The sequence below is a fragment of the Desmodus rotundus genome, chromosome 9, assembly GCF_022682495.2.
Source record: "Desmodus rotundus isolate HL8 chromosome 9, HLdesRot8A.1, whole genome shotgun sequence".
Taxonomy (NCBI): Eukaryota; Metazoa; Chordata; class Mammalia; order Chiroptera; family Phyllostomidae; genus Desmodus; species Desmodus rotundus.
The window spans coordinates 30,924,765-30,950,939 of NC_071395.1; the positions used below are offsets into that span (position 1 = coordinate 30,924,765).

At 36.4% G+C, this 26,175-nt stretch overlaps 1 protein-coding gene across 1 annotated transcript in view; it reads left to right on the forward strand.

The window, feature by feature from the left end:
• The first annotated feature begins 4,437 nt into the window (after positions 1-4,437).
• Positions 4,438-26,175, forward strand: part of GALNTL6 (polypeptide N-acetylgalactosaminyltransferase like 6) — an 850,890-nt gene continuing 829,152 nt past the window's right edge. Inside the window, exons 1-2 of the mRNA XM_024569059.3 lie at positions 4,438-4,898; positions 5,303-5,612. Of these exons, the coding sequence (XP_024424827.2) occupies positions 5,475-5,612 (138 nt within the window). The 5' untranslated portion in view covers positions 4,438-4,898; positions 5,303-5,474. The remainder of the gene's footprint in view (positions 4,899-5,302; positions 5,613-26,175) is intronic.

Consider the following 26,175-nt stretch of genomic DNA (forward strand, 5'->3'; position numbering starts at 1 on the left):
GAGACATGACTATCATCTCCCCAAAACTAAGCTTTTTTTTTGGTTTAGCTCCTTTAATCTTCTCACAAGGTAGAAGTAAAATATGAGAGAGAGGGACAGAAAAAGGGAAAATTAACATCTTTGTCCAGAAGAAAAGGTAAAAGTTTAGGAAAATGTGATGTAGTGGTTTAGAACTTGCAATCTGAAGGAGCAAAATGCCGGGTTTAAATATCTACCTTAGCACTTACACTTATTTGGACAAGATGCTTACCATCTCCTTGCTTTACTTTCTAAGCTACTAAGTGAAGATAATAATAGAACCTATGCAATAGGATTATTTTTAGACTTAAATGACAATACTTAAGAAATACTCATAAAAATGCCTGGCATATAGTAAGTACTAAATAAATGTTTTATAACTAAATATACAGGGAAAGCAAATGCATTCATATCATGGTGTAGTCTATTAGTAGAGAAATAAAAACATTTAGAGGTAAATTTAATTACTGAGAGTTTAAGCACCATAAAGATCTTATCTAGTTAGAAAATATTTAGTCCAAGAAGTTCTTCACTTTTTAAATCATTGCACATTTAATTGTGCACACTTTTTAACTCTTTATGGTGTTGACAATTCTATAAGAATTCTTTGTCTTTGCATTCTCTGCCCAGCAGTGCCTGCACACACACACACACACAGTCACACTCAGGGCTTTTTGGTGAAGAATTTCAGCAATGATAGAGACTGGATAATATTACATTTTAATATTTAAGTTGACTCTTTCCTATTTTATAGAGACAGACATTAAAAGTCTAGTAGTTTAGTCAGTGGAAACTTTCATATTTTAGACATTACTATTGGATAAAAGAAGAATGAAATATATCTCCATTTCTGGACACGTACATATATACAGCACAGTAGTTTAATTTACACGTATTGTAAAAGATTACCACAGCAGGTTTAGTTAATATCCGTCATCCCATATACATACAATAAAAAGAGAAGAAACAATCATCCTCGTGATGGGAACTCTTAGGATGCAAGCTCTCAGTGACTTTTCCTATATATTACCCAGCAGGGTTAACTATAGCCATCGTATTGTACATTGCATCCCTAGTACTAATTTATCTTATAACTTGAAAATGAGGTAATAACCCTGTTTTTAAACTAAAATTCAGTTTACTATCCTTGTAGTAATTGGATAATCTATGAAAACCTCTCCCCCTATTCTCCCCATCATCCACTGTCTAATCTGGTTAAGTTTTCATTGTGAATTCCTGCCTATGTGCCTTTGAATATGCATAGTGGATTAAAAATGGCCACACATTCTTCCTCAAGTCTCTCAATGAGATGTCAATTTTATCCCTGACCTCTATGCTTGAATCAGGGCTAGTCCTGCGACAATTGCAGAAGTGAGGCTGTACCAGTAACAGGCCTGTAAAAGGACATGGCAGTTTTTGCTTTCTCCCTCTTGGAACACAGATTCTTGGGAAGCTCCCTATTGGATGTTAACCACCATACTGTTAGAAGCTCAGGCCTTGGGAAGGGCCAGGGCCACGCCAAGTTGTCTGAGAGACCTGAGGAGCTGCACCCAACTGCCTCTGATGAACCTAATGGCTGACACTCAGTGCCAACTCCTGTCCAGGAGGGAGTCATCTTGGCCCAGCCAGATCAACCCACAGGCCCCAACCTATATCACATGAAACAGGACCTGCCCCACAGATCCTATTCAAATGCACAGAATCGTGACTGAGAGTCAAATAGTTGTTTCAAGTCATGAAATTTTGTAGTAGAGCCATAACTAAAGTGATATTTTTCTGCTTCTTTCAAGGTTCAGTTAAAGCATGACTCAATTAAAGGTTCCTACAAACAGCTAAGCTTGTGCACTTCATTCCAATTGCTTTTATGTTGGATTCTCAGATGGACTGTAAGTTATTCGAGGTCACAGATAGCATTCCATTTTCTTTCCGTGTGCCCTGTAGAGATCTTAACACATTGCTAGGCACATGGGACTCACTACCTGAAGTTTCCCTTTGAATCATAACAAAGTGGAGGAACAATCGGGGGTAAAAGGGCATCTCTGGATATAAGATGAATTTTTAAAATATAAGGATTTTGATCAAACCAATTTAAAGGAAAAGAGAGTGTGTGCACATGTATGCATTCAACCTGGAATTTCTGAACGATGGAATTAACTGTCATTGAGGTTTTTTGTTGTCATTGTTTGTAAACTTAACTTAAAATATCAGTTTTAGTCAGAAGTATTGACATCTGTTGGAAGTTTACATGTGGAATTGTAGAAGAAGACCAGATTGAAGAAAAATTATGATCGCAAAGAAACAAATAAATACATTTAACACACAAAAAGTGATTATCTACACTGTAAAAGCAGAGGTGAACATAACACTTTCCTCCTTCCCGTTTTGACCATGTGTTCTGCATGTACTTGATGAGAGAAGTAACAGCTATTATATCCATTCTCGGTAATGTAATGTGCTGGGGATGCAAATTGTGTGTAAGACCATTTATTTCTGCAACAGTAATGCAGCACAATTCAGGTCAGAATCTGGATTTAGCAAGAATGATGATATGTCTTTTTTTAAAAGCCAAAATTTTTTTTTTTAAGATTTAAAGAAACTGATATTATTTAAAATGTGAGGGATTTTTAGCTTTTTAATTCCAAGAGCACTTTTGAGTTCTTTGCTTTTTAATGGTTAATCATTATCTGTAAGAAAGAACATATCCAATATACTTAAAAAATTCTCCAAAACCCTTTGATTGAGAACCAGACAATCGTGACAGCAAACCTCTCCCAGTTATGCTGCTTCCCAGGATTCATAGTCCTGTCTCAGAATTGCACTTGCTAAGAGAGGAAAAGGAGATTGGAAAATAATGCAGAGTACAAAAGGCTGTGTGTGTGTGTGTGTGTGTTAGTGCTCTCTAGGTTCTGAAGTTTGCACTTGTAAAATTGAAAGGTAATTGGTCTTTACCTAAAGGACACATTCCAAACCATTTATAAAATATGTTTGTGTACTCTTTTGAAATGTAAGTGATTCGCAGTAACAAATGTTTCTGCACACAGCTTTATTCATGCAGTCACACTGTCAATATATATTGTTCAGATATTGTACATTTAAAAATTACAACGTGAGCAGTTGAAGGCATACCGCACTCAAATCTCTGTCTTTCTGAGACAGGGAGCGAGCAGAAGTGGGTGGCAGAGGGAGGGGGAGCAGATATGGAAGGAGGGAGGGAGACAGATGAAGAAGAGAGGGAGGAACGAAGAGAGAAAATACCGTTCATTCTGGATCCCACAGTCTTATCTATCACAAGCTTGTGAGCATCACATCTAGGTTGTGACAAAAAGATGACCATGTCGTTTCTTTTTAGTTCTGGACAGGCTGACAGAGCGGGCACTGCATGCATGTCTGTCGCCTCATCAAAGTCCCCGTTCCTTCAGGAGTTATGAGCTCCCGATCCCGAGAGGACCCCCGTGCACCACGCTAGGCGCGCAAGTCTCTCGGAGAGGCTGCCACAGGTTCGTGCGGTCAGGAGTGTTGGTGTATCTTTACGTTGGGGAGATGGATGAGTCCCTTCTGCCAGACTTACCTTGATCCCCACATTTTCCGGGTATTGTAGGAGGAGTGTGTGAGGTCAGGGGGACAGGTAGCCCTTTCACAAGGAGTGGGAGGGAGGTGCAGATGAGCAGAGCGGGGGCAGTGGGGGGGGAGGAGGGGGTGGCACTGCCAAATCGTAACTGGGGCCCTGGATGTTTGCATACCCCAGTACAGCCGCGCTGGGTCTCCACGGTGCCACTTCAGAAGCTGCTGCCTGAGAACCCTGAGCCTCAGCCTTGCCTCGATCCAGGGTTCTTTCTGCTCCTTTCCTACCACGTACCTGGCCTGAGCAGCGGGGCAAGGGAAACCCTCTCCGTGGGACCTGCCCAGCCTCTGTTCGCCTCCACCTCCCACCACCGCGCCCCTGCTGCTGCGCTCCCGCGGGCACCAAGGAGGAATCCAGAGCAAACCCACGAGCAGCTGGCGACTTTTCCTCCGGAGTCTGGCCTGGCGCCTTTTGGGTGAGATGAGCGGGGAAGCTGGAATCTCTGCCAGTCCGAAGTTGCCCCGAAAAGGCCTGGTAGAAAAAGAGAATATCCGCGTAGGCTGAAAGCTCCAAGTCCTTCTCCAGCTGTGTCTTTGCCTCCTCTTTTCCCTCGCCCGCCTGGGTTTGTTTATATAGGATCTGGAAGCTGGGAGGAACTGCCCACCCCCTCCAGGCAGCTGCCCTCCCTTCCCGGGGTTCGGGCTCCCCGCACGTGGTCCACACCAGCACAGTCTCCCAGTCTCCTCGGAAGGCAGGAGACCAGGAGCGAGCAAGGAGCAGCGGCTGGGGGCGAGCCTGGCACATCTTTACTGTCTGCCCGCCCTCCCCAGCGCCCTCCCCATCGCCGTCACTTACTACAATCCCAGGTGAGACTCGGTTTGCCACCTCCGACTCCTTCCCCCGAGGGGAGATTGAAGACAGTGCCCTTTAGGTGTTCCTGGCGTTTCTCTGGGTTCATTCAGTTGCCGGAAAATAATGGTAACATGAACAGCGGAGCGTGAGAGCGTCCCCAGAGGAAGGGAAGAGATTGATGGGCAGAGTGGTTACTTCAAGGAGGATCACTTTCCGAGGGCTGCGCAGGGGAAGCGTCGGCAGCGCTTCCACCTCTTGGCTGGACTCCGCTGACATCTGTAGCCTCCGGTCCCCCAGGTTCCCAGGTCGCCCAGTCTCTGCCTGCGGATGAGTGTTGACAGCGCGTGAGCAGCCAGGAGTTTGTGGACCTCTATCCAAAGAGGAGTTCTCCCGGGATCCCGTGTCCCTGCATCCTCATTGAGCCCACCTGAACGCTGGCTTCAGAGGGAGTTGAACTTGAGTTCAGGTGGGTTATCCCAAGAGGAATGTAGCAGGAGATGTTTAGGGAAGCCAAGGAAGGTGATGCTCCAATGTCAAAAGCAGGCACTTTCCTGCCTGATACTTGCTGAGGCTGAGCGGTTTCCTCCCACGCAGTTCTAGCTACTTGCCCGCTCCTCCCCAAACCAGCCCTCCGCACTGGGGAGTGGGGGGGACCCCAAACTCCCGTTCCCCTAAGTATCTAGCACGCCGTTGACTCTTTATAACATATGATTACTCTATAAAACAATGATATTTACTCCGTCTGCTTTATATTAATGGAGGGCAATAGGCTTGATGATTACCTCAGTCAAGTCATTTACTTCTAAGCCAATAGGTACTGCCTTCGTCATAGTTTTCTGGGGGGAAAGTAACTGTGTGTTTGTTCTGCAGATGCTCAACTCCCTCTGAATCCTGCAGATTGGTGCTGAGCACGCAACAAAAGTTTTTAGCTTCTCCTCAGTCTCTGGTGCTTCACAGGGGAGAGGAAAGGACTTTGACGTTAAACGCAAGAAGCAGTCAGGGAACCATCTCCTCTAACTTTTCGTACCTGTTATAATTTGCAATGAAGAGGAAACAGAAGAGATTTCTGCAGATGACTTTGTTATTCATGGTGGCTTTAATATTCCTGCCCAACATTGGCCTCTGGTCTCTGTACAAGGATAAGCATCTGGTGAAGTCTACGGAGCCTGGGGAGCAGCAGGTAAGTACCACCCCGAGAAAGATCTCAGGAGCACTGGTAAGGCACTCGGCCCACGTGGGGACACAGGAAGCAGGTGGGGGATAGGCTTGGTTTTGCAACCAAGTCTTTACAGAACTGACACTACACGACTCTAGAGATTTGGGGGTTTAAGCAAGTAGTTGGTTTAAGATCACAGTCAATGGCATCTTGAAATGTAAAACAAACTAGAAAAGGAGGGTAAGAGGTCAAGAAAAAAAGATAATCTTTCACACTTGGTCTTTAGGTTGATTTTTGTCTTGAGCTGGGTAAAAGGTAACTGCTTATTTGTGGGATGTGGGAATAGGTTTGTTATAAGTTTATCACAGAGATTTGTTTTTGCCTTTTATCTGCTTTGCCTGTGTATATTGAATTGGGCAAATTAAATCATTCAACTTGTGAAGTAGTTGAACTAGTTATCAAAAAAAATACACTATAGTTTTCTAAATTTCTTGTTTTTTTTGCTTAGCAACAGCTTTTTTCCCTGTGGAAACTTAGTCTCAGTGTCTTCTCCCCTGTTGCTAAGGCCGTGCGGTGGGATATAAGGCAGAGTCGAGCATGTCCATTCAGTTTCAGTCTGGTGGTAACAGTTTGCTGTGGAAAGCTTTCCTTTGAATCAGAAACACCGTGGAGTGGGGTATGTTTTCTTTTTACTTAGTGTGCAGTCCATTAGTATGTGCATCGCTCAGGACTTAACATGGGTCAAAATAACTGTCTTCCTTAGTGAGCAATAATGGAAAACACCCTTCACAAAACATTGATGAAATTAAATATTGCTGAATGCCTTGTTTATTGATAAATAAAACAGCTTTTGTAATTGAACTTTTAACAATAGAATGCAGCCTTCTTCATGATGTTGATACAACACTTTTTCAGTTCTTCCTGTCCCTCACCTTGGAACATTAATACTCATAATTCCAAGCACCATCACCTGTGCACACTATGTACCTTCCACATAAAAAGTACTTAGGTTGTCCATTTGTGGACAACAATAATACAGAGTAATGGCAATTAAATATTTGTTCTTCTATTTAAAGTTTACTTTCTTTTTACACTGGGAGTGGTGAGCTGTGACATATATGGAAGTAATCTCCTTTATCATCATGACAAGTGGTCATCACCAGTTGCTGAACTTTAAAGATAACTAGTTGCTTATGGATTTTTGGTGGATTAGCCTTTTGAGGGAAAATGCTGACATATTTGTATGTAGTTGTTGATCTCTATCATTCTCTCTAATAGGGAAGTGATTTTGATTGAAAGTATATTATGTTCTCTCATTCCAATGGAAAAAAAAAAAAAGGACCTGGGCACTTTGGATGTTAAACTTTTTTCTCTATTTAGATCACTTATTTCTGCAACCCTTGATATGAAAATTAAAGTTATTAACAGTAGTTAATACACTATTATGTAAAATTTCCATTCCAATATTGATAAAATGACAGACAAAATGATTTTTTCTTGAATTTCGCTCATTCAATTAATAATAACCATCTGAAATATTTGCTGACATAGCTAACATTAAACATTAATTAATCTTATTAATGAGATCTTTGTAATTTCATACTGGTTCTATTGATTTTGACCTTTAATGAGAAATTTGTATTTCCAATGGCATATAAATACAAAATATAGCAAATTAACTCTGACTTGTTGGTATAATCTTCAAAAATGGTTTTCTTGTTTCCAGAAAATATACTTAATATCAGATAATAAGTTAATGGGTATAAAAGGCAAGAGAATGAGCTGAATCTCAAAGTTTCATGTGCTGTAGAGTAAGTAAGATGAATGTCTTGTGATATTCCAGTTTACTAACCCTATGTAACAGTTTTGAAAGTAAGAATAAAGAAAAGATAGAAGTAAAATGTCATAAAATGAATGTCAATCATGTGGTGTAGTATTTTTAGCCTAAATAATGGTTTTGAAATTATTACTTTCTTATAAATACAAAATAAAGTTAAAAAAGTAAAAATTAATCACTTACTGAAAGACTGAATTCATTGTAAAACAGGGTAAGGTAAGCTTTTATTGGTTTTATTATATTACTAAATACAATTTGAAAGAAGACTAGGCTATGTTGACATTATACAACTATCAGATAAGTGACAGTTAAGTTTTACACACACGCAATTGACAAAATAAAAAGTGGTTTGCAATGATGAATTAAACATGCTTAATATTGTGATGTAATAGTTTGCTAATGAATCTATATTCCAATATTAGTAAGTCAGCTAAATACAAATGTTTTCAATTGAGGCATATGATTTGACTATTGGGTAATATGTTAATTACATTTAGCAAATGTATGTTAAAATACCTTTTCCTGGTTAATTGTTAAATTTCCCTCAAAAGCCAGTTTTTACTATGTTTATCACCAAGTTGTAAAATGCTGAGGTTAAGGATTATGTGCTGATTGGGGCATTGAAAGCTATAAGTACTGAAGCGATTCAAAACAAGTCACGTGTCCAAATAAGAAGTCTATTTTTACAGCAGTTTTGTGTAAAATAGCAATTGTGGCTTTAAGTGTGGTGTGGCAGTGCTCACAGGAGGTGAAAACTTCCACTGTTTTATGGACTTTAATTGCCGTGGGTTTTAGCGAAATATTTTAACTTCGTAAAAATTCAAAATCATAGAATGGTTAATACTTTCCTTTTTTCATGTAGATTTGTAAGCCAAACTTGGGCCCTTTCCTGCTCTTTTTTTAATTTTAATTATTTTATTGTTGTTCAATTACAGTTTACATTTTCTCCCCACCCCTCTACCCCACCCCAGCCAAACCCACCTCCCTCCCCTGCTTCCACCCTCCCCCTTGGTTTTGTCCATGTGTCCTTTATAGTAGTTCCTGAAAACCCTTCTCCCCACTGTCCCCTCCCCACTCCCCTCTGAATGGCTAATACTTTTAAAATACGTTAATTTGTATTTTATCAGAACATATCACTAACAGTTTGTCTATCTGCTATTAAGTATAGTGTTTATTATGTAAATAGTAAATTACATAATAATTTAATTTATCTGAGGTAAATTGAAGGGAGGTAAAATAAAAAATACTGATCAAAACTGTGTATTACTTCTCAGGTTGTTTAGTATTTTACAGATTTCTCAAGTCTTTTGTATTATTATAAATTAATTGCTTGAATTTATCATTATTTTACATTAAAAGTAATCTTTATAAGTCTCATAATGTTTAAACATTTGTTCCATCTATTATACAAAAATGAAAAAAATTGAAATTAAAATTCCCAAATTATTTATTTCAAAGTTTTTTTTTTTTTGATACAACCAAAAGGGATTGAAAAAATAGTTTTAATCATGCAATTATTAAAAGTGTTTGTCATTCTTTGGTTTCTGCAAAATTGGAATCAGGTCACTGAGATAAATATTGAGCTTTTGAAATTTGTATGGTTTTATAAAAATATAAAAAATATTTTATAGTTCTTGTTTAGATGTTATTAAATCTTCAATTATAATTGTCGTATGTTATTTTCAGTTGAATTAATTTTGCCACATTTTTGTGATTGGCATGATATAATTATGTCCTTTATGTTGTTTAGAAATATATACATGTTTAAAAAGAATTTATTGATAATGAATATGATACTTAGCCGAGGGTGATTAGTGTGTGATTATTGTACAATAATTCTTAATTTCATTTAAAATTTTTGAATAGCTATTCTTTGGTTTTAGCTGCAATTGAATTAAAGTTATGTGTTTAGAGTTTTGTTAAGTTGTGCATTAGGATAATAATTAGAAAAAAGTAACGTTTTAGAGCAAACCTGATTCATCCCCTATTATTATATATCTTTTCCTCATCATTTATGCAAATATAAATAAATAAAAACTACTCCAAAACTCTTTTCTTGAAAACATTGAAAGGGTTGATGAAAATGTAGCTGTAAAATAGTTTATCAACTAAGTTGCAAATAATATGAGCTGTAGGAATAATTCAAGAATATTCATTGTATGAAGAGGTTTTTTGCAATATTTCAAATTAAAACTAGGATGAAAATCTGAGTATTTTAAATTAGACATTTTCAGAATTGTAGAGAATGATTTTAGAAACATGTTTGGCCTAGATTTTTTTACTACATTAAAAAACAAACAAACAAAAACTAGACACTCAAGTCACTTGTAAATTGTAGAACCTTCCAGCTGTTGTGGCTCAGGTAGTTGGAGTATCCTCCTGTAACCAAAGGGTTGCGGTTTGATTCTTAGGTCAGGGCACATACTTATGTTGAGGGTTCGATCCCCAGTCCAGGTGCTTCTGATCCCTGGTCTGGGTTCATATGAGAGGCAACCAATCAATATTTCTTTCTCTTCCTTCCTCCCTCTCCTCTTCTCTCTCCAAAAGCAGTGAAAAAGAAAAAGTCCTCCAGTGAGGATTAAAAAAATTACATTGTAGAACCTTCTTATTTCTTTGTACATCAGCATTTCTGTTTATTAAATAGGGGTAATCATGACTGCCTCATAAGAAGGTACATAAAGTCCTGAGATTACACTTTGGATATTGAAAATATTATAAGATAATATATGGTTTTTAGTCAGAGCCACATGTAAACCATATATTTATAATTTCTGATAGAATTTTCTCAGCATCTTTGTCCGGCTCTTCTAATGTTAGCTCCACTTTGGCTAAGAACGTTTCTGCCTTTTGGCTAAGATCTTTCTTTTGTGGTGCATGAAACTCATTTTGTGGTTGGGAGATGTCAGATGATTGGTACCCAGTGTAAGCAAACATGCTTTCTTTTGTGATGGCAATCACAAAGCCTGTAGAGTGTGTCTGTGTTTCTTGTTTAGCAAACACCTTAGATATTTGAAAAGCTAAGTACAGGAGAAAAAATTAAGATTTTCTCCCCTCCTGTACTTGGGATTGTACATTATCAACACCCTAAATGTGAAATGATGCATTAATTTGAGCCATACTGTTCTTAGTTAGCTAAGACGTAGATTTTAAATTAGGATTTTAAAGACCTTTTCTTGAATTTGTGGAAAATCCATTCTGACTTGTTACAGAATCACACCACACAGATGACTGTAACACGTGTCATAGTTATTTGCTGTGACCTAGTAGATTGAAACATGATTAGTTCATCACCTTGCCCCATGGGAGACAGTGTGAAGCATAGTCTGTCATTCACAATCTGGTAAAAAATAAGATATTTCCCCCCCCTCCCCTGCTCATTGCTGGGATGGACAAGCTGGGCTGAATCAATTAACCTCCCACACATGTGTGTTTTGTATAAAAGAAACTATAGGGTGGAATATATAAGTAAAAGGGTGAGAAAGTTTGTACAATTTAAGTGGCGTAGAGAAGGGAATGGAGTTTTGTTAGAGTAACAATGACAACCTTTATGGAAGTTTGCAACTGTGTCTCCTCTTATAACACTTTTACACAGATGGAAGTCAGGTGAGGTACATCAAGAATTGCTTGAAAAGAGGGAATGATAAGTAAAATAAGGAAAAGTCTTTATGCAATGTGAGTTGCATAAAGTATCAGGTTTGGTTCTGTTCTGTCCAACAGTCACTCTCCATTCTCGTTCACTTGACTTGCTTACGATGGAGAGGTGAGTACTGGGCACAAAACCACTGGGCATGTTCACGCTGTTCTTCTCTATCCTTCCGAAGGTGACAGTAAAGATGAAGACATTCATAAACTAGACTAGGAACTTGCTGCCCTTATGACCTGTGTCTGTCATTCCATAAAGCTTAAATTCCTAAATTATCTCAAAATTCATCTGTAGTGCTAGAGCGAACAGCAACCACAAAACATTTGTGCCGCTGAGAATGTGTATTTTGACAGGCCCACATATATATATGCGCATGTGCGTGTGTATATATCTACACGCACACACGTGCATGTGCATGTACATATATACATGCGCTGGGTTTATTTAATGGCTGAACAGAAGACCTCGGACATACATAAACATGTAAGACATGCTTACCACCACTGTTCCTCACTCATATGCTGGTGCGTGTTACTGACAACCTTCAACTAGGTGGCCAGAAAAAGATGAAAAATAAAGTTACATTTAGAGTAAAAGATTAATCACAACAGTGTTTTCTCGAGTATTTCTACTTCCAGTGTGGTGAGAAGAAAAAGGTGGACTGGATTAGCAGGACCCTCAAACTAAATGTATTCATTTCACATACTCATTTATTTAGTGACACACATACACACATACATATATCCTCCCATGTGGTCTCCCTTATAAAGAAAAATAAATCCGCCCAACTGTTTCATTTTCTGCAGTTTTTTCTTACTTTTGTAACTTCTTGCTTTTTCCATTGATTTGAACGCACAAAAACCTGTTAGTCAATTGAGTTTGAAGCATCATTTAAATGTTATTAATATAATTCTAGGCCAGTAGAGAGGGGGAGAAAGAAAAATGTGTCAGTGTCTAGAAGTACTTACATCTGTTTAGCAAATGTGAGAATCGCATTAAGGGTTTAGCCTGTTGGAGTTGCGCACATTGTGCAGAGAGCACGCTGCTGTTATCTGGTAATATAATCAATGGAGTTATGGTTGCCATAGACTACCGGCAGGTGCCTAGCGGTTCTTTGTTGCAAGGAGTGGTAGTGTCTCAGTGAGGGCTGAGAAGGCTAATTTTGAATGTGCTTCAAGTATTTAAATGCTTAAGCAGTATTAGTGCAGTACATAAAGCCTAGGAAGCTAGAAACAGTGCATTTTATTATAAATGACTTGGGAAATTTTTATCATATTAAAAATGACCAAATGGTCAGGGCTGCCATGAAGGTTGAGTAAGTTGGGCTTTTCTTTTTTCATATTTTTGGCATGCCTCTCCAGCAAGAGAATTCAGCTGAACTCAATTTGAACAGAAATATAAGAGTTTCTATACTGTCTTGTTCTCTTTTAGTATGTACGTATGTAGGCCTGGCATCAAATTATCAGTATTCAAATTCTGGTTCCAGCACTTGGCACTTGGTGCCACTTATTTAGCAAGTCACCATCTTCCCCAGATCAGTTTTCTCTTTAGTAAAATGGAGATGATAATACTTTCCTGTAGTGTTATAGTGAGGACTGAACGCTTAGTATCTTTAACAACATAGGGTTAATGGACACAGATTATCGTTATGTATAGTATATGCAAGTATAAGCAATAATTACCTTTAGCAAGGCAATTAGTGCTTGTTTAGTAAATATTTACAGATGGCTCTCTTTGCCAGGCGATGCCCAGACAGCACCGCAGAACAATGAATATTGTACAGGATTGCCATTGATGTGGTAACTCTGGGAGGGAAGACCGCTGAATAAACAAATAAATAGGGTCTAGAAAATAAAAGGGCTCTTCTTTGTAATTTTTGGTCCAATCTTTGACAGACTGTCAATTTTTATTTTTATATAATCATTTATTGCAAAAATAATTTTTAGGTTATATAATAACCTAAATAATTTTAAATAATTTAAATAATTTTAGAAACATTGCATTCAAAATTATTCAAAAATTGAAGTTTTTAATAATTAAAAAAATACAGCAATGTTTCTTAATAACTATCCTCACGTCCTATAACAAAAAATAAGCACATGACACACAGGGGCATTTTTTTCCCTACATGAATTACCAGCAAGCATTTGAGAACTATTTCTGTTGTTCAAATCTTGCTCAGGAGAGGGATTATTCTGAAAAAAAGAAGTTAAAAAGCAAAGTAGAAACTATCAAAAATCATGTAGCTACTTTATGTAATTACTATTCCTTTCAGTCCACGTTAGGAGCTACAGAAAAAGTGTATTGCATTAGCCCTTAATTTTCTCAGTAGTGAATTGGAGAGATCAAATTGATATTCCTAAACAAAGAAGCAAGCAGTTCATCGAAGAATCTTCTATGTGCATCACTGGCATTTAGAAAAGGAAGAGAATGACAAGGTTTCTGAATCCATTAGAGCTTCATTAGTACAGGAGATGAATATTGAGCCTCATCTTGTTATCAAAATGAGACAGGGTTGGGATTAGGCTGAGGGATGGGTAGACACTTCAAGTTCATACATTGGTGTTACCACTTGCTGAAATACATCTGGGGCATCTTCATATCTTTAAACCTCAGTTCTTCATATGTTACCACAGATACTACCTCATAAAACAGTAGCAGAGAGAAGTAATTGGATTAATATATGTGAAGTGCCTGTTACATAGTAAATGTTCAATTAAGAAAAGCTTAACAGAGAGCACTGCTACCTTTTTCTTAGCTTTTAGAACATTCATTGAAGGTAATAAGTAAGTTCAATATTGTGTAACCCTAATAAAGATATAATAAGAAAACATGCCTCTAACTTGTCTATTATTGATGAAATAGGTGTTTATTGAGTATGTGCATGATACCGTGCTAGACCCTCACGCAAACAAGTGATGAAGAGATGGACCTGTTTTCAATTATTTTATGATTTGTTCATTAAGGCATATACACACTTATAGTACAGGGATTGATTTTATTGTTTTGTAAGAAATACTTGCTCTGAGTATTTGGAGTGTGGAAGAGGTAGAGAAAGAATCAGTTATGACATGAGCTTTATATTGCTCTTAGTGTTTCTTACACATGTACTGATTTAATCCTCCACAGTTAAGTAAGGCACAAAGATGAAACTTGAGTCAGTACACTATGGATTCATAAAAAGAGGAAATGATGAGAAGTATTAACAGCCACAGTTAAGGCAAGTGAGGGCTTTCAAAAGGTCAATGGGTTTGCTAATTAGGCCCAGGTACTCTCTGGACTGTAGTTACAGTTGTAGAGGGGTAAACAAAATTGTCAAAAATTAACTGGCAAGACTAAATATACAACTAAAATATTACATATTTTAAGACAGTTAAGAGGTATTGGTGGGGTCAGTATTGACATAAACAGCTGGATGTGGGGGCTCAGTTGTTAGGAGACAAAAGAAACCAGAAGAAAATGAGGTGCTAGTCCTGTGGGAATGCAGATAGACGAGCAAGGGGGGAGAGTGGGAGAAGTGGGAAAGGTTGTTATGAAAACGGAGATTTAATGGTTTGAGTGCCTTCAGGCAGAGAGGTCTGAGATTTTTCCTCTGCAATTATCTTACTAATTTGGAGAGGTAATTAAACATTTGTGAAATGTTCTGTGAAGTATGAAACAATATAGGTATATTGTGGATATAATATGTATGTAGATGAAACATAGGTAATTGGATGTTTTTCATAGTATATATAATCCTGCAATAAGGATTGAAGACAGTAATGCTGAATGGAAAAGTCAAGAAACCGCGTGGTGACCTGCTCAATAAGGTAGCAATATACCTGTCAAAATAAATTTTAAAAATGACCAAGTAGATATCCAGAGCAAAGGAATAGCAATTTGATTAAGTATAGGTAGTCGGGTGGGGGTGGTATTATTACACGAATAAGGAGAAAGCAGTATTAAGTTGCCAATGATTTAAGATAATATATGAATAATAAAAGCAATACAATCATTATGATAAAACAATAAGAATAAGAGTAATAAAAGATAATATACTAATAAAGTTAAGGTAATATTTATTTATTATTTTTTCCATATGCCAGAGACCATGTCAAGATGTTCTTAACTAGTCACAGGAAATCACAATAGATGCACTATTACTATCCTTTATTGCAAAAGCAATGAGTTTTTTTCAAAAGTTTTCAAGATCATATAGTGATGATTCTACCAATATTAGTGTTGGCCTATGTATCATTTACCATGTAATAAACTGCATTGGAAGTATCTTAGACCATGACCATGTAAGAAATGAAATACTGATTATAAAAGGAAATAGGCATAGTGGTGAAGAGTGTGGATATTCATCCAGGGTGTCTATTTTTAGCTTCAGTTCTACTACTTGCTGAGTGATCCTGGGTAGGTCACTTACCTACTCTGTGCCTTAGGTTAACCATCTCTAAACAAGTATAAAATTAGTGCCTACTTCACTGAGTTGAGGTCGTGGTTAAGTTAGCTAATATGCATAAAATGCTTGGAAAACGTCCCCAGCTGATTGAAGTTTATTATTTTTAGATAGCCTCACAGAAGAGTGTCAGATTAATAATTATGTAATGGGATTATTCCCCCATGTTAACTCCTGCAGAAACTTTCAACTCCTCTTTCATGAGCTGAAGGAACTACATATTCTGCAAAATCCTTAGCATTTTGAAGCAAACATGTTGAGTTCTAACACTATGTGAAAAGTAGAAGGAACGATAAACATCAAGGAGGCGAAGGGGATAATGTTCAGGAAAGGGTAGAAATATAAGCCACTGTATCTCCTTAACCTCTCTTCCCTGCTTTTTCCTACTCAGAGTCTTCTCTCCCCACTCTTTTCCTTTGAAATTTCTATTAAAGATAAATTTCACATAGGGATTGATTTGATCAATTATTAACCCTATGAATGGATAAAAGACTTGACACATTTTAAACACTTGAGTCTCTTGCATTATAAAAAAGGTTTTGTTGAACCTAAACATACTTCTAGTTATTGGAATGTGTATATGAGAAATATGTTTTAGCTCAAGGCTTCTGCTGTTGGTCTTTGTTGCTATTGTTTTGTTTGTAATGCTGGGAGCATTGGCTTCTAGGCATTGTCTGCTTAGTATTGTCTTCTGAAGGGAAAAAAATCTTTTTAAGTTAAAAGTAAAATCTGGCACAGCGAAGCCAAAACCACCAGTAAGGAACCATTCTATGCTTTTCTGTTTAGCTTTTCATCTGTGTTTTCTAAAGCTGCTTTTTTCCAACCTTCTCGTCTCAAATCTCTCTTGTCTCCACGTCTCCGATCAAGCTCAGCAGATAGCTTGGCCTCATTCCTCAGTGTATGTAGAATTTTCATATTGGGAGAGCCAAGACTTCACGCCATAAAATCAGAAAATGGTACCTGCATTTATTTACCAGTTCTCTATTTGCCTCCTGATACTATGGAAAAAATGTCCCTTGTTTTTAGGAAAAAAATGGTACTTCTATCCAGACTGTGATCACAACTTTTTAAAAGATTTTGCGTATTGATTTTTCTCTTCTCATTTATTTATTATCAGTCTTTTGCTTCCTGATGCATCCTTCAAACCAGTATTTAACCTTGCTCAAGTTTCTCCCCTATTGTAGACCTGTGGGGAGCAAGAGCAAAGCAAAAATAAAATGCCCTAAGTGCTGCTCTGCTCTTTCGCCACTTCCCTGACTCCCTCCTTCTCTTAATCACCAAACTTGATGCGCCCCAGTGCATCTTTCCAGTTCTTTCCACTTCTACCCACCTCGGCTGAATCCAGCCACTCTCCTCTGCGTTCGCTAACAGCTTTCACCAGTGCCACCAGGAATCTCCTGGCAGTTCATTCCCCAGAGGACATCTCATCAGTCATAGTACTTGACAGAATTTAACTAAGCTCTCTCTTACTTGAAACAATCTTCTTCATCTGAGGCTAAGAGGTGAAGGGGTGGGAGACTTAAGAAATATGAAAAAGTAACTGTGGAAAGCAGGACAGAAGGCTGAATAGGTAAACTTGGAGTGACTCAGACTGTGCAAACTCCTATTTCAATTCTATTTCCCCTCCCATCCCTCCTACCACCCACACATAAACACATTTAGAGAGTCCTTCATAGACTCCTACTTCTGCCCTTTTCCTTAAAATGGGATATTCTCCAGAGGTCTGTATAATTACTCCTTGTTCTGTGCCCTCCACGGGGGCATCTCACCCAGCCCCTCATAATTTCGGCTATCATATGTAAATCAATGGCTCCCAAATCCATGTGTCTAATCCACATTTCCCTCTGAGCCTATAATCCACATACCAGTCCGAAAGCTAAAACAGATAATGTAAACTTTAAATATCTAAAGTGAAATTCATCTTTGTCTTCCACTCCCTCACCTGTCCTTCTTCTGTGTTTCTTATCTCAATGAAGTGTACTGTCATCTCTCAGGGGTTCAGGATATTTGGACCTTCATTATCTTTACACTAAAATTCAACTGATTGCTAAGTAAGCAGTAGCAATTCTTCCTAAAACAGCTCTCTTGGATTCATCCACCTGTCTTTACTCCCCCTTGTCTCTTGCCTAGTTGGGACCAGCAAAAACAGTGCACAAAACCCTCAACTTAATACTCCTGCCTCCGGCCTTGCCCTTCACTCCACCCTCACAGTAGCCAGGGTTGATTATTCACAGTGCTTCATTGATACAGTCCGCTGCCCTTCCTAAATTGATTCATTGGCCTCCCACACATTTAGACTGAAGTTCAAATTCTTTAATATGGCTTTACTATATTAAGCTCTTCATTGTTTTAGATTTAAAATTTTATTAAATTTATTTGGGTGAATTGGTTAATAAAATTATATAGGTTTCAGATGTATAATTCTGTAATACACCATCTATATACTGTATTGTGTGTTCACCACCCCAAGCAAGCCTCCTTCAATCAACAAATCAACACTTACCCCTCTTTACTCTCTCCTAGTTCCCCCTCCTTTCCTTCCCTGTGGTAATCACCATATTGTTGTCTCTGTCTAGGACACCTTCCTTCCTTCCTTCCTTCCTTCCTTCCTTCCTCCCTCCCTCTCTCCCTCCCTTCCTTCCTTCCTCCCTCTCTCCCTCCCTTCCTTCCTTCCTTTCTTTCTTTCCTTCTTTCTCTTTTTTTTGCTTAATCCCTTCACCTTTTTTTTACCCAGCCTCTCTGCCCCTCCCCTCTAACAGCTGTCAGTCTGTTCTCTCTTTCTATGAATCTGTTTCTGTTTTGTTTATTAGCTTATTTTGTTCATTAGATCCATATGTAAGTAACATCATATGGTATTTGACTTTCTCTGACTGGCTTATTTCACTTAGCATAATACTCTCAAGGTCCATCCATGCTGTTAAAAAAGATGAGATTTCCTTCTTCTTCTTTTTTTAACAGCTGAATAGTATTCTATTTTATAAATGTACTGCAGATTTTTTATCCACTCATTTGTTGATGGACATTTGGGCTGCTTCTAAATCTTGGGTATTATAAATAATGCTGCAATGAATATAGGGACACATATGTTCTTTCAAATTGATGTTTCAGATTCTTAGAATATATTCCCAGAAGTGGAAATACTGGGTCATAAGGCAGTTCCATATTTAATTTTTTGTGGGAATTCCATTCTGTTTTCCATAGTGGCTGCACCAATCTGCATTTCTACCAACAGTGCAGGAGGGTCTCCCTTTTTCCACATCCTTACTAACACTTGTTTGTTGATTAATTGATGGTAGCCATTTGGACATGTGTGAGGAGATATTTCATTGTGTTTTTAATTTGCTTGTCTCTGAGGATTAGTGACATCAAACTCTTTTCATGTCTCTCGGCCATCTGCATCTCCTCTCTGGAGAAATGCCTATTTAGTTCCTTTGCCCATTTTTTAATTGGATTTTTTTTTGTTGGTGTTGAGTTGTAGAATTTCTCTATAAATTTTGGATATTAACCTCTTGGCAAATATCTTCTCCCTTGCAGTGGGTTGTCTTTTCATTTTGTTGATGGTTTCCTTTGCTGTGAGAAAACCTTTTAGTTTGATGTAGTCTTATTTGTTTATTTTTCCCTTTGTTTCCCTTGCCTAGGGAGATATATGAGAAAAAAAAATATTGCTGTGGAAAATGTTCGAGATTTTACTGCCTATGTTTTCTCTTAGGATTTTTACGGTTTCAAGTCTTATATGTAGGTCTTTCATCCCTTTTGAGTTTATTCTTGTGCACTGTGTAAGTGGTCTAATTTCATTGTTTCTGCACATGCTTGTCCAATTTTCCTAATACCATTTATTAAATGGAGTGTCTTTACCTCATTATATGTCTTGCCTACTTTGTCAAATATTAATTGACCATAAAAGCATAGATTTATTTCTGGGCTTTCTATTCTGTTCCGCTGATCTATATACTATGCTGTTTTTATTACTATGACCTTATATTTTAGTTTGATATAAGATAGCAAGATTCCTCCAAATTTTGTTCTTTTTCCTCAATATTTCTGTGGCTATTTGGGGTCTTTGGGGTTCCCTGTAAATTTTTGGAATATTTATTCTAGTCTGTGAAATACACCATTGGTATCTTGATAGAAATTATTTTTAATCTATAGATTAAAACATTGCTTTGGGCAATGTGGATATTTTAATGATGTTAATTTTTCCCATCTAAGAACACAGTATGTGCTTCCACTTATTTGTAGCTTCTTCAGTTTCTTTCTTCAGTGTCTTAAAATTTGCCAAGCACAGGTCTTTTACATCTTTGGTTAAATTGATTCCTAGGTGTTTTATTTTATTTTTTTGATGCAGTAGTAAATGGTGTTGTTTTCTTAGTTTTTCCTTTTCTGATGGTTCATTATTGGTGTATAAAAATACAACCTAATTTCTGGATATTTATGTTGTATCCTGCTACTTTACTGAATCTATTTATCAGTCCTAGTAGATTTTTGGTGGAATCTTTAGGGTTCTCTATATACAGTATTATGTAATTTGCAAATAGTGACAGTATTCCTTCCTCCTTTCCAATTTGGATGCCTTTTATTTCTTCTTCTTGTCTGATTGCTGTGGCTAGGACTTCCAGTACTATGTTGAATAAGAAAGATGAAATTGGGCATCCAATTCTGTTCCTGATCATTAGAAAAATACTTGTAGTGTTTGCCCATTGATTATGATGTTGGCTGTGGGTTTGTCATATATGGCTTTTATCATGTTGAGGTGTGTTCCCCCAACATGATTTCCCACTCTACTGAGAGCTTTTTAGCATCAGTGGGTGTGGGATTTTATCAAATGTTTTTCTGCATCTATTGATATAATCATGTGATTTTTTTATTCATCATTTTGTTTATGTGGTGTATCACATTTATTGATTTATGGATATTGTGCATTCCCAGAGTAAATCCTACTTGATCGTGGTCTACAATCTTTTTAATGTATTGGTGGATCTAGTTTGCTAATATTTTGTTGAGGATTTCAGCATCTATGTTCATCAGGGATATTATCCTATAATTTTCTTTCATTGTAGTGTCTTTATCTGGTTTTGGAATTAAGATAATGTTGACCTCATAAAATGAGTTTAGGAGTCTTCCCTCCTATTGCATTTTTTGGGATAGTTTGAGAATGATAGGTGTTAGTTCTTGGAATCTTTGGTAAAATTCACCTGTGAAGCCATCTAGTCTAGGACTCTTGTTTGTTAGAAGTTTTTTGATTACTGCTTCAGTTTCATTAGTTGCAATCTGTTTATTCAGATTTTCTGATTCTTTCTGATTAAGATTTAGAAGTTTGGATGGTTCTGGGAATTTATGTATTTCATCTAGATTATACAATTTGTTGGCATATAGTTGTTCATAATAATTTTCACAATCCTTTGTATTTCTGTGGAATTAGTTGTTACTTCTCGTTCATTTCCTATTTTATTTACTTGGGTCCTCTCTCTCTTTTTTCTTGATGAGTCTGGATAAAGGTCTGTGAATCTTGTTTATTTTTTCAAAAAACCAGCTTTTGGTTTCATTGATTTTTTATATTAGACTCTATTTTTTTTTTATTTTTGCTGTGATCTTTATCATTTCCTTCGACTCACTTGGGCTTTGTTAGTTATTCCTTTTCTAGTTCCTTTAAGAATAACGTTAGGCTGTTTGCTTTTTATTTTTCATGTTTCCTGAGGTAAGCCTGTCATGCTATGAGTTTCCCTCTTTGGAATACATTAACTTTTTCATAAATTTTATGTTCGTTTTCATTTGTTGAAGGTATCTGTTGATTTTTTCCTTTGATCTCATCATTAACACATTCATGTTTAGTACCACGTTATTTAGACTTCGCGTCTTTGTGGATTTCTCAGTTCTTGAGCCCACCTGCTCACTATTTCACTGCCAAGACTACCTAAGCTCCAACTCCTTTGAACTTCTTTTAGGTTCCTGAGAATATCATGTTCCTACACCTCTAGGATTTTGCATATATTTTATTTTTATTCTTGCCTGGATACTTTTTGCTTTCTTTCAAGTTCTCACTGGGAAACATTCCCTGAACTTCCATGCTTGTTTTTGGTAACTTCTCTAAGTGTTTCTTAAGAAAAACCTTTTTTCCCTTATAATGGAATTAATCTGTCTGTATATTAACTATCTGTTCAGGTAATTTATTTGCCATTATCAGTAAGTTTTTTTAAACTCAGTAGTAAATTGAATGATGCCCCCCTCCCAAAGATATGTCCATATACTTATACCTTGACCTTGTAAATGATATCTTATTTAGAAAAAGGGTTTTGGCAGATGTAATTATATTAAGGGTCTTGAAATGCAGTAATCTTTCTGAATTATCCTGCTGATCCCTAAATCTAATAAGAGACACACAGGAGGTATTTGATGGGCAGAAGAGAAGACACAGACACAAGCAGGAGATGCAGTGTGAAGATGGAGGCAGAGATTAGAGTGATGTGTCCACAAACCAAAGGAAGTGAGGGAGTGCCAGCAGACACCAGAAGCTGGAAGAGGCAAGGGAGGATTCCTTCCAAGAGTCTCCAGAAGCAGTGCAGCCCTGCCAATGCCTTGATTTTGGTGTTATAGCCTCCAGAACTGCGAGGGAATACATTTCTGTTGTATTAAGGCACCTAATGTGTGGTAATTTGTTACGACAGCCTCAGGAAGCCAATACAATTAAGAATTGTCTGTCTTTTTACACTTTTTACTTCCAGTGCCCAGCATTACCTAACCACAAAGTAGGCACTCAATAAATATTTCTTGAATGAATGATTAGTGATAAATATGTTTCTTTCTATATATTGAAATCATTTGAGCTTTGCTATGTCTATACAAAAAATAACTATGCATAACTCAGTATGTATGTGTAAATATCATATAGGTATTGTCAAAAAGCTATGACTATAAAAAGGTAAACTATTATTTTACTCACATAAAAAGGTAAACTATTGTCATACTCATGAATTAAGGTTCCGTTATCATGTGTTTTTTTCTGTCAACCTCTCCCAGAGTAAAATACGTTATTATGAAAGACTTGACTGATTCTGATACTGAAATCACAATGAGATTTCATCAAACATGTAGCCATCTGGGTATGCTATAGAAAACATGTAAGACTCCAGTTAACTTAAATGAAAAGAAGGTAGTCATGTTAAAAAAAAAAAAAACCCTGTAAAATAGAGAACAAAATATAATCATCGAATCTACTCTTTCTGTAATGTAACACTACCTACAGTATAACTTTCATCCATTTAATGTCTAGACTCAATATGTATCTATATTCAAGTAGCTATTCTGATAATTTAGAAGAGGCTTATTTTTAAAACTTTACTAATTCATTTTTAAAAAAGAGCTTGTGGTTGAGTTAACACAACCTACGGGGAGCACTAAATGCACAATTCATAATACAAGTCATTTTGGAAGTATAGGTTGATATATTTCAAGGGGCCGATTTTCATTTGAATCCTGCAGACTTTAAGCTTCCATTGGTTTGATTCCCTAGCACAGGTCCTCCTTCGAACAGCTCCTCTCCTTTTGAAAATGTCTACCTTGATTTACCTGTGTTTATTTTAATTAGTGGTCATGCAGCAAGGATTTTGAAGAAAGGAGAGAAAGGGAGAAAATTCAAGGGCAAAACTAATGAAAGAGATCAGGGAAAAAATTATAAGAGCTAAAAAAGATATGACGAGCTTTACTTGGTAGAGGCACACTTAATTCAGTGTCTTGTGGGAAAAGGTCTAACTGTGCTGATAATTAAACAGCATTGTGTCTGATGAGGTGGCTTCACATTCTTCATAATGCTAAATTACTCCAAGCACATTAATTATATTCCCTCTTGTTTGTACTAGTATTATGGTCAGTTTTGGAGTTTTGAGCTTTTCTTTCTGACATTTCTATTGACTACTCACCTAATTTTGACCTTCTTTCATTTCAGTTGCTATTGTGTTCATCTCAGTAGTATATTAACATGATTTTTGATAAAGGAAGGTTTATTGGCTACATTCAGTTTTTAAAAGATGTGAAGAAATATTAGAAGAAGTTGTTTAAATGGGGTCATCTCCCTTAATATTATCCACACAATGGCATCTAATTAGTTGAGATACCATTTTAAAATGTTATTATAAATGGACAAAAATAATACATGTGATTATACAGTCATTTGTTTCATGATATTTAGAAACTTAAAATTTAAATTTCTAGGTGCTGTCACCTAACAAATATGTGTCCATGGATGGGCAACTATGTGCATACATTTTAAGCAACTTGTGTGATTTGAATGCTAAAATTATTATTGTTTATTTATAACGCTTACTATGATTTTTACATTGTTTCTTTTTAGTTCCATATTTCTAATACTTTGAGACATATTTCATCTTTTTCATCTTTTTCTTATGATAATATATTTACTATGAATAATTCATCAATTCTCTATCTTTCATATATATATATACAAATATATTTACTAATTTCTGTGATATTTTCACTTAGAAAATATTTTGATTTAGATTTCACGGATGCAATATATTGATACTGATGAAATCTTTAAAGAATGAATTTTTAATATATTTTAACTATAGTATATTTGCCCCTTTTAATGTAAAATAATAGTTTGTATATGTTTGTTAGAGTCTTATTCTTTTTATTAGTTTTTGCAATGAAATTTTTTATTTAGGCAGGATAATCCTGTTAATGTATACTTATCTTATAAAACAATATATTTCTTTTATTTTGCATATGTACTTTTATATATTTTTAGGCTGGTTTTAGACTGCAATTTCCTTGCACCAAATGTGACATAGAATATATATGCATATACATGCATACATATGTATTTTCATATATATATGAATTTTGCTCTTGTCAGGATTGATAGACATGTGAGTACATTGAGAGGAAGTATTGAATAATATTTCATTTCTCATTTTAGGAAAATCATTCTGTTCTCTAGTTTATTAAGTCTGAGTAAATATAAAATACTGAGCCATGACTATCAAAACATCACTTAGGGATGGTGAATAAGAATGATTTTATTCTTTTCACCATGAGCCTAGGCGAAAGAGTCATAAAATAAAGAATAAGTAAATAAAGGTAAGTAGGTTTCTCCACTAGCTTGTGGTGAATATTTGAGGCTGATATATGTGTATTTCTAGAAAAACATAAACAGAAATAAGCTTTTAAGTCCTACCGTCACCAAAGCAAAATGGTCAAGTTTACTTATCACATTGATGAAGGTACAGGTTTTGGGATTATTTTTTCAAAATTTAAGGTTGCCCTAAATGCTCACTTTAATCAATATAAAATACCACAGGATGTCTACATCTTATCTTGATGATTCTCTCCTAAATTCTATTCCATATAGCCTGAATAGTAGTATACTGAGCAGTATTAGGATTGCGTAAGTGCACAAAAATAGTATTTTAAATCTAGAATGTAATATTAAAAACATCTTTCCTTTTGTATGATTGGAAGTACATTATAAATTTTCTGTCACAGTGTATAGTGGAGACACATTGAATTCTGGTTGACTGGTGACATATTTTTCATAAATTTATGTTCCATTCATTAAAATATTTATTGCCTAATAATGAATGTCACCTGTGAGTGGATTCTTAGAGTCTTCAAGTATCTTACTGCAAATTTGATCTGTTTGTTAAATATGCATTACATTTAGGCAGGGTTTGCTGAAATTGCTGTTACTAAGGACAAAATAAAATTAGAAGAAAAATAATTCTGTTCTGCCATTAACTACTATTACAGGTGTACCTTGATTTATTACACTTCACTTTATTGTACTTGGCAGATTCTGTATTTTTTTACAGGTCGTTGGTTTGGGGCAACCCTGCTTTTAAGCAGTATATGGATACCATTTTTTTAACAGCATTTGTTTACTTCATATCTCTGTGTCATATTTTGGTAATTGACATAATATTTCAAACTTTGTTATTATTATATTTGTTATGGTAGTCTGTGATCAGTGATCTTTGATGATACTATCATAATCATTTTGGGGTGCGGTGCCACAAGCCATACCCATGTGGAAGCTGCAGCAAGTTATCCAGCTGTAGCTAAGATAATTAATGAAGTTGGCTACACTAAAGAACAGATTTTCGATGTTGGGGATAGACTTATATTGGAAGAAGATGCCATCTAGGACTTCCATGGCGGGAGAGAAGTTTCAAAGGACATGAAAACTGTCTTGTTAGGGGCAAATACAGCTGGTGACTTTAAGTTGAAGCTGGTGTTCACTTACCATTTCAAAAATCCTAGGTCTCTTAAGAATTATGCTAAATTTACTCTGCTTGTGCTCCATGAACGGAACAACCAAGCCTGGATACAACACATCTGTTTACAACATGATTTACTTTAGCCAACTCTAAAGACCTGCTTCTCTCTCTCTCTCTATGTGTGTGTGTGTGCGTGTGTGTGTGTGTAGAGAGATACAGATATCTATAGCTATGTATAGATATAGCTATATATATTTATATGTATAAATGTAGAATATATACATATAAAGTCTGTTTGGAAAAAGTACAGCCATTGTTAATATAACGAGAAGGGTTTGCACAACATCGATATAACCTGGCAGCCAAGGAGAGTAGACTGGAATGTGTATGCATGAACAATGATGACTTCACTGTACTAGTCAGTGGGGGTGGTA